The sequence below is a fragment of the Bubalus kerabau genome, chromosome 4 (genome assembly GCF_029407905.1).
Source record: "Bubalus kerabau isolate K-KA32 ecotype Philippines breed swamp buffalo chromosome 4, PCC_UOA_SB_1v2, whole genome shotgun sequence".
Classification (NCBI taxonomy): domain Eukaryota; kingdom Metazoa; phylum Chordata; class Mammalia; order Artiodactyla; family Bovidae; genus Bubalus; species Bubalus kerabau.
Genome location: NC_073627.1, coordinates 152,907,308 through 152,916,440, shown reverse-complemented (window position 1 = coordinate 152,916,440; position 9,133 = coordinate 152,907,308). Strand labels below are relative to the sequence as shown.

At 40.7% G+C, this 9,133-nt stretch overlaps 1 protein-coding gene across 7 annotated transcripts in view; it reads right to left on the bottom strand.

Moving 5' to 3' along the window:
* Nucleotides 1-6,263: 6,263 nt before the first annotated feature.
* The window catches only part of ZNF169 (zinc finger protein 169), a 97,716-nt gene continuing 94,846 nt past the window's right edge, over nucleotides 6,264-9,133 (bottom strand). For 6 of the 7 annotated variants that reach the window (XM_055579106.1, XM_055579104.1, XM_055579101.1 and 3 more), the window contains one exon: nucleotides 6,264-8,286. In XM_055579106.1, coding sequence (XP_055435081.1) covers nucleotides 6,737-8,286 — 1,550 coding nt within the window. In that variant the 3' untranslated portion in view covers nucleotides 6,264-6,736. The remainder of the gene's footprint in view (nucleotides 8,287-9,133) is intronic. The other variant, XM_055579105.1, reaches the window with a different exon arrangement.

Sequence of the window (9,133 nt, the reverse complement as noted above, 5' to 3'; positions counted from 1 at the left end):
TGATTGGGTTGTATTTTTGACATTGAGCAGCATGAGTTATTCGTTATCTTTTGGAAATTAACCCCTTGTTGGTTGCTTCATTTGCAAATATTTTCTCCCATTCTGAGAGCTGTCTTTTCATTTTGTTTACAGTTTCCTTTGCTGTATAAAGGCTTTTAAGTTTAATTAAGTCCCATTTGCTTTTATTTTCATTAGTCTAGGAGGTGGGTCAAAAAAAGATCTTGCTATGATTTACATCAAAGAGTGTTCTGCCTCTGTTTTCCTCTAAGAGTTTCATAGTATCCAGACTTAAATTTAGATCTTTCATCCATTTTGAGTTTACTTTTGTGTATGGTATTAGGGAATGTTCTGATTTCATTCTTTTACATGGTGCTGTCCAGTTTCCCTAGCACCATTTATTAAAGAGACTGCTTTTTGTTTTTTTCCCATTTATATGCTTGCCTCCTTTGTCATAGATTAGGTGACCATAGGTGTGTGGGTTTACCTCTGAGCTTTCTATCTTGTTGCATTGATTTATTTCTGTTTTTTGTGACAGTACAAAATAATTTTGATTAATGCAGCTTGGTAGTATGTGAGGGCAGGAAGCCTGATTCTTCCAGCACAATTTTTCTTTCTCAAGATTACTTTGGCTCTTTGGGTTCTTTTGTGCTTCCCTACATATTATAAATTTTTTGTTCTAATTCTGCTAAAAAATGCCATTGGTAATTTGATAGGGATTGTACTTGAAGAGTGCTTTGGATAGTGTAGTCATTTTGACAATACTGATTCTTCTAACCCAAGAACATGGTGTATCTCTCCACCTATTTGTCATCTTTGATTTCTTTCATCAATATCTTATAGTTTTCTGAACACAGGTCTTTTGCCTCCTTAGGCAGGTTTATTCTGAGGTATTTTATTCTTTTTGATGCAATGGTAAATGAAATTGTTTCCTTAATTTCTTTTTCTGATTTTTCATTGTTAGTGTATAGGATTGCAAGGGATTTCTGTGTATTAAATTTGTATCCTGAGACTTTACTAAATTCATTACTTAGCTCTAGTAATTTTCTGGTGGCATCTTTAGGGTTTTCTACATATAGTATAAGTACATCTGCAAACAGTGAGAGGTTTACTTATTTTCTAATCTGGATGCCTTTTATTTCTTTTTCATTTTTGATTGCTGTGGCTAGTACTTCTGAAATTAGATTGAATAATAGTCTTGTGCTTTCTCTGCATCTATAGAGATGATCATGTTTTTTATTTTTTTCCAGTTTATTAATATGGTGTATCACATTGATTGATTTGCATATCTTGAAGTATCCTTACATCCCTGGGATAAACCCCATCTGATCATGGTAAATGATCCTTTTAATGTGTTGTTGGCTTTTGTCGCTAGTATTTTGTTGAGGATTTTTGCATCTATGTTCATCATGGATGAAATTGATCTGTAATTTTCTTTTTTTGTGATATCTTTATCTGGTTTTGTAATCAGAGTGATATTGGCCTCGCAGACTGAGTTTTGGAATGTTTGTCCCTCTGCAAATATTTGGAACAGTTTGAGCAGGATAGGTGTTATCTCTTCTCTAAATGTTTGATAGAATTTGCCTGTGAAGCCATCTGGCCCTGGACTTTTGTTTGCTGGAAGATTTTTGATCAGAGTTTCAATTTCAGTGCCTGTGATTGGTCTGTTCATGTTTTCCATTTCTTCCTGGTTCAGTCTTGGAAGGTTGTACTTTCTGGGAATTTGTCCATTTCTTCCAGGTTGTCTATTTTATTGGCATATAGTTGCTTGTAGTAGTCTCTTATTAAAGCTTTCCCTGGTGGCTTAGAGGGTAAAGTGTCTGCCTGCAATGCAGGAGACCTGGGTTCAATCCCTAAGGTGGGAAGATCCCCTGGAGAAGGCAATGGCAACCCACTCCAGTACTCATGCCTGGAAAATCCCATGGACAGAGGAGCCTGGGAGGCTGCAGTCCATGGGCTCGCAAAGAGTTGGACACAACTGAGCGACTTCACTTTCACTTTTCAGTCTCTTATTATCCTTTGTATTTCTGCCTTTTCTGTTGTAACTTCTTTTTCATTTCTTATTGTCTTCTCCCTTTTTGCCTTGATGAGTCTGGCTAATGTTTTGTCAATATTGTTTATCATCTCAAAGAACTGTCTTTAGATTTATTGATCTTTGTTAATGTTTCCTTCATTTCTTCATTTATCTCTGCTCTGAAATTTATGATTTCTTTCCTGATACTAACTTTGGGGGTTTTTTTGTTCTTCTTTTTCTAGTTGCTTTAGGGTTTTGTTGTTGTTGTTTTTCTAGTTGCTTTAGGTATAAAGTTAGGTTGTCTATTTGACATTTTTCTCATTTCCTGAGGTAGGCTTTTACTGCTTAAACTTCCCTCTTAGCATTGCTTTTACTGCATCCCTTACGTTTTGAGTTGTAATGTTTTCATTGTCATTTGTTTCTCAGTACTTTTTTAATTTCCTCTTTGATTTCTTCAGTGACCACTGGATTATTTAGAAGTGTATTGTCTAGCCTTCATATGTTTGTGTTTTTTACAGTCTTTTCCTCCCTATTATTGATATCTAATCTTATATTGTTGTGGTCAGAAAAAAATGCTTGATACAATTTCAATTTTCTTAAATTTAGCAAGGCTTGATTTGTGACCCAAGATGTAATCTATCTTGGAGAATGTTCAATGTGTACTTGAGAAAAAAATGTATTCTACAGTTTTTGGATGGAATATACTGAAAACACCAATTAGGTTCTCTGGACCAATGTGTCATTTAAGGCTTGTGTTTCCTTATTAGTTTTCTGTCTAGATGATATATTAGTGTGAGTAGGGTGTTAAAGTCCCCCACTATGATTGTGTTACTGCCAATTCCCCCTTTTAGCATTCCCCTGCTAGCATTTGAGGTGCTCCTGTGCATATATAATTGTTATATCTTCTTCTTGTATTGATCCCTTGATCATTATGTAGTGTCCTTCATTATCTTTTGTAATGATCTTTAAAGTCAGTTTTATCTGAGTATCGCTACTCTCCTTTTTTTGACTTCCATTTGCATGGAATATCTTTTTCCAGTCCCTCACTTTCAGTCTGCATGGGTCCCTAGCTCTGAAATGGGTCTCTTGTAGAGAGCATATATAGGAGTCTTGTTTTTGTGTTCATTCAGCCAGACTGTGTCTTTTGGTTGGAACATTTAATTCATTTATGTTTAAGGAATTCTTGATATGTATGATCCCATTAGCATTTACTTTATTGTTTTGTGTTTGTTTTTGTAGGTCTTTTCTATTATGTGTCCTGTCTAGAGAAGTTCCTCTAGCATTTGTTGTAAAGCTGGTTTTGTAGTGCTGAATTCTCTTAATTTTTGATTGTCTGTAAAGCTTTTGATTTCTCCATCAAATCTAAATGAAATCCTTGCTGGGTAATCTTGGTTGTAGGTATTTTTGTTTCATCACTCTAAGTATACCCCTTTTGCCTTGAATAGTTTCTGCTGAAATATCAGCTATTAACCTTCTGGGCATTCCCTTGTATGCTATTTGTTCTTTCCCTTGCTGATTTTTAACATTTTTGCATTTAATTTTTGTTAGTTTGATTAATATGTGTCTTGGCATGTGTCTCCTTGGGTATACCCTTTATAGGACTCTCTGGGTTTCCTAGACTTAAGCTGGCTGTTTCCTTTCTTATGTCAGATAAGTTTTCAACTCTAATCTCCTCAAATATTTTCTCATACTCTTTTTCTCTCCTTCTGGGACCCCTATAATTTGAATATTGGTGTACTTAATGTTGTCCCAGAGGTCTCTGAGACTGACCTCATTTTTTTTCATTCTTTTTTCTTTATTCTATTCTGTTTCAGTTATTTCCATCATTCTATCTTCCAGGTCACTTAACCATTCTTTTGCCACATTCTGCTATTGGTTCCCTCTAATGTATTTTTTTTTATTTCAGTCATTTTGTTGTTCATTGCTGATTGTCTGTTATTTCTTCTGCTGCTGCTAAGTCGCTTCAGTCATGTCTGACTCTGTGCGACCCCACAGACGGCACCCCATCAGGATCCCCCGTCCCTGGGATTCTCCAGGCAAAAACACTGGAGTGGGTTATTTCTTCTAGGTCCTTGCTAAACATGTCTTGTATCTCTTCAACCCATCACAGTATCTCCATTTTAATACCAAGGCTTTGGATCATCTTTACTATCATTACTCTGAATTCTTTTTCAGGTAGACTGCCTAGTTCCTCTTCATCTGTTTGGTCTGGTGGGCTTTTACCATGCTCCTTCATCTGTTGCATGTTTCTCCAATACTTTGGCTGCCTGATGTGAACAGCTGACTCATTAGAATAGACCCTGATGCTGGGAAAGATTGAAAGCAAGAGGAGAAGAGGATGACAGAAGATGAGATGGTTGGATGGCATCACCGACACAATGGATATGAGTTTGAGCAAGCTTCCAGGAGTTGGTGACGGACAGCGAAGCCTGGTGTGCTGCAGTCCATGGGGTCACAAAGAGTCGGACACAATGGAGTGACTGAACTAAACTGAACAACAATGATCTCTTGCCTCTCTGGCAGGCCAAGCTTTTTCCTAGACTTCCTCAAACGTGCTGTACTAGCCCCCTAAGGCTGTCTTCAAGGTAGTCAACCCCAGCCTTCTCCCTGGAGTCTGACCTCTGAAGCTAAGTCTCGATACCCAGCCCTCACTGGCCATGGTCAGTGTGCATACAAGCATCTCAGGCTGGGAATCCCTAACTCTCCAGTATTTGGACAGAGGGCTTATAAGGAGGTAATTAAGATTAAACAGTGGCATAGGATGAGGTATTTATCCAACAGGGCTGGTGTCCTTATAAGAGTAAGAGATACTAGAGCTCACTTTCTCTCTCCAGCACATGTACAGAAGAAAGCCTGCATGATGACACAGCAAGAAGGCAGCCATCTGCAAGCCAAGGAGAGAGACTTAAATAGAAAACAACCCTGTCAACACCTTATGGACTTGCAGTCTCCATAACTGAGAAAATAAATTTCTGTCACTTAGTCATTCCAGCCTCTGGTATTGTAATGGCAGTCTTAGCAAACAAATACAATTTTGGTACTGAGGGTAATATCTGAAAATATGGAATAGCTTTGGAACTGGGTGATGGGCAGAGGCTGGAAGAGGTTTGAGGCACTTGTTACAAAAAGCCTTAATTGTATAAAAGAGACTGTTGGTAGGAATATGGACATTAAAAGTGATTCTGGTGCAGTCTCAGAAATAAGGAACATATTACTGGAAATTGGAGGAAAGACAATCCTTGTTATAAAGTGGCAAAGAACCTGGCCTGTGTTTCAGTGTTTGTGGAAAGTAGAAATTGTGACATAAGCAACAGATTTTTAGCTAAGGAGATTTATAAGCAAAATGTTACAGGTGCAACCTTGTTTCTCCCTCCTTACAGTAAAATGTGAGAGTAGAAAGATAAAATGAAGGAACTGTTAAACAAAATTCTGAGAACTAGAATTTGGAGATTTGGAAAATTCTCAGCCTGTGGATATCTATTTTGCAGAAAATGAGAAGCATGTTCTGGAAAGAATACTATGGTGTAGTTAGACATGGTTTAATAAAGAGCTAAGTTGGAAGCAATCAACCATCTCAGATGTAGAACTAAAGGTGACATAGACAGGACAAAATGAAGGCAGGCTGTTAGACGTCTGGGATTCTACAAGACGGGAGAATAGAGCTAACTATCTGACTATATTATCCATCAACAAGAGGAAAGAATGACCACAAAGGTGAAACAGAGACCAGCAGGTCTGCCATTTCCAAAATAAGCCCAGACAGTAAAAGTCTGGGGAGCCAGTATGGTTCTTCCATGGTTTCAGTGGGCCCCACACACCTCTACCACACCAGCCAGACCAGAGGGCAGAAGATACAACCAGAGATCATTCTCATGCCTTAAAAACTAATAGAAATTGCCTTGTAACATTTTAAACTTGCTTGGGACCAATCAATCCTTTCCACTTTTAGAATGGGAATGTGAATTCTCTGCCTGTCCCATCACTGTATTTTGGAAGCAAATAACTTGTCTGGTTCACAGGTTCACAGCTGGAAAGGATGAAATGCACTTCTAGTCTCATCCACACTCGACTTAGATGAAACTTAGGTGAGATTTTGAATGTAGAGATGAAGTTGAAATGGGCTAAGACTTTTGCTGCTGTTAATTTGGGGTGACTGTATTTTGTACTTGAAGAATGTGAATATAGGGGGTCCAGAGGATTGAGTTGTTAAGACTGAATTGTTCCCCTAAATTAACATACTGAAGTCATAACATAACATATAAAGTCATGACTTTATTTGATGACAGGGCCTTTACAAGGTCATAGGGTGAAGTCCTAATCCAGTATGGCTGGTATCCTCAGAAAGAAGAGAGAGAGTTACCAGGAAAGTACATAAACAGGGGAAAAAAATGCCCATTTCAGGACTCAGCAAGAATGCAATCATCTGCAAGCCAAGGGGAAAGACTTCAATAAAAACCAAACTGCCTACACATTGATCTTGGACCTCTAGTCTCCAGAACTATGACAAAATAAACTTCTGTTCTTTGAGCTACCAAGTCTGGTATTTTGTTATGGCAGCCCTGGCAAAGTAAAACACATTGCCAGTTAGGAAGTAAACCATAAATCAACTATCTTATGATCACTGAAAAAATACAACTTTTTTTTTCTCAACTGCATTTTAAGAGAAGTGGAACATTTCCTAGTGATTTCTACCACCTAGACACTCATAGGGAAGGAAAGGAAATGTCAAGAGAACAGTTCCTGTGGCAGGAGGTGATGGCCAGACTTGGTTTTCCTATGCCTGTGGAGGTGAGACTTCTGGCTAAAGCCACGACCACAGTCCCTGCACACATATGGCTTCTCTCCTGAATGTGTCCGCTGGTGTCTGATGAGGGCTGACTTGAAGCCAAAGCCACGTCCACACTCATCACACACACATGGCTTTTCTCCTGAGTGTGTCCTCTGGTCAGAGGTGAGTTGGATCTTCAGACCAAGTCTTTGCTCACATACTCTGTACACATCAGCCTCCTCCCCTGAATGTATCCTCTTGTGTCTGGTGAGAAGTGACTTGAAGCCAAAGGTACGTCCACATTCAGGACACAGAAAAGGCTTCTCCCCTGTGTGCGTCCTCTGGTGTCTAATGAGGGTAACCTTCTGACCAAAGCCACGCCCACACTCAGAGCACACATAAGGCTTCTCACCTGTGTGCGTCCTCTGGTGGCCCATAAGGGAGACTTTCTGGCTAAAGCCACGCCCACACTCGGAGCACAGGTAAGGCTTCTCCCCTGTGTGTGTCCTCTGGTGCCTGATGAGGGTGACTTTCTGGCGAAAGCTGTGCCCACACTCAGCACAGACATAAGGCTTCTCACCTGAGTGTGTGACCTGGTGACTGAGGAGCAGAGACTGCTGCCTGAAGCCACGCCCACACTCCAGGCACAAGAAGGGCCTCTCGCCTGAATGTGAACTACGGTGTTGAAGGAGTGATGCCTTCTGGCAAAAGCCTCTTCCACACTCTGGACACACAAAGGGCTTCTCTTCCAAGTGTGTCCTCTGGTGCAGGATGAGGGCGATCTTCTGGCGAAAGCCTCTCCCACACTGCTGACATACAAAGGGTCTCTCCCCGGAGTGTATCCTCTTGTGGTTAGTTAAGGAGGATGTGTACCTGAAGTGTCGCCCACACTCCCGGCACACGTAGGGCTTTTCCCCTGAGTGCTTCCTCTGGTGTACTGTGAGGGAGGACCTGCGGCCAAAGCCTCGTCCGCACTCTCTGCAACTAAACGGCTTCTCTCCCGAGTGAGTCCTCTGGTGTTTGACAAGGTCTGACTTCTGGCAGAAGTTTCTGCCACATTCAGGGCACACATGATGCTTCTGGAGGCTAAAGAGGCTTGATTTTCTGCTAAATCCTAGTCTATAGTTTTCACATATGACTGCTCCAGATTCTGAGATGTTTGTCTCTGTCAATACTGCATCTGCCTCATCAGAGATCATCCCCTGGTCTATTCTTCCACTGCTACTGCCTCCCTGGTCTACTGGCTGATCTTGAGATGAGCTGAAAAATGCCCTTGAAGTCCCACTCAGCCGCAGCCTCCCAAACACAGTGCCAGAGCCTTCTCTCTCTCCATCTTCTGCTTTTTCATTCAAGCAGCTTGGAGCATCTAGTAGGAAGTGGCTTTCTGCAGATGAACCTGGGAAGATCTGAAGGGCATGACCACAGAGCATATAGTGATGGAGGATCTGTGGACTGGAAAAAGTCACCGGGCAGGAGAGATAGGGTTGGAATTCTTTTCTTCCTTCTGCTGGAGAGAAAGTGTCAGTCAATATCATCAAAGGTATCTTGTGGATGGTTAACACTTGTCTAGCTCTCATTTCTCAGATGCTCCCACACAAAGACTTCCTTCAAAGACCTTCGTTCCAACCCATGGTGACATATTGATGCATACCTTTTACAACACATAAAACCCACATAATGAGCCAGCTCTAAGTATCAGCCCAGCTTAAGGAGGTTTAAGAAAGCATCACAGGCAGCTCTAGCCCTATAAATCACTGCCATCAGAGTTATACATGTGCCCCAAATACAATTATCCTACAAGCCACAGACATTAACACCAGTGTAAACAATATCAACAAATACATGCTTTTACTGAGAGTTAAAATACATAACTTATTACAAATTTCTTTAGGGACTTTTCCTATAAGAAAAGATGGGGTCAAAAAAGGGAGTCCCTCTACAGTTGGACTATAAAGAAAGCTGAGCATCAAAGAACTAATGCTTTTCAACTGTGGTGTTGGAGAAGACTCTTAAGAGTCTCTTGCACAGAAAGGAGATGCAACCAGTCCATCCTAAAGGAAATCAGTCCTGAATAGTCATTGGAAGGACTGATGTTGAAGCTGAAACTCCAATACTTAGGCCACCTGATGCAAAGAACTGACTCATTTGAAAAGACCCTGATGCTGGGAAAGATTGAAGGCGGGAAAGGAAGGGGGATGACAGAGGATAAGATGGTTGGATGGCACCACTGACTCAATGGAAATAAGTTTGAGTAAGCTCCGGGAGTTGGTGATGGACAGGGAGGCCTGGTGTGCTGCAGTCCATGGGGTCGCAAAGAGTCGGACACGACAGCAACTGAACTGAACTAACTAGTG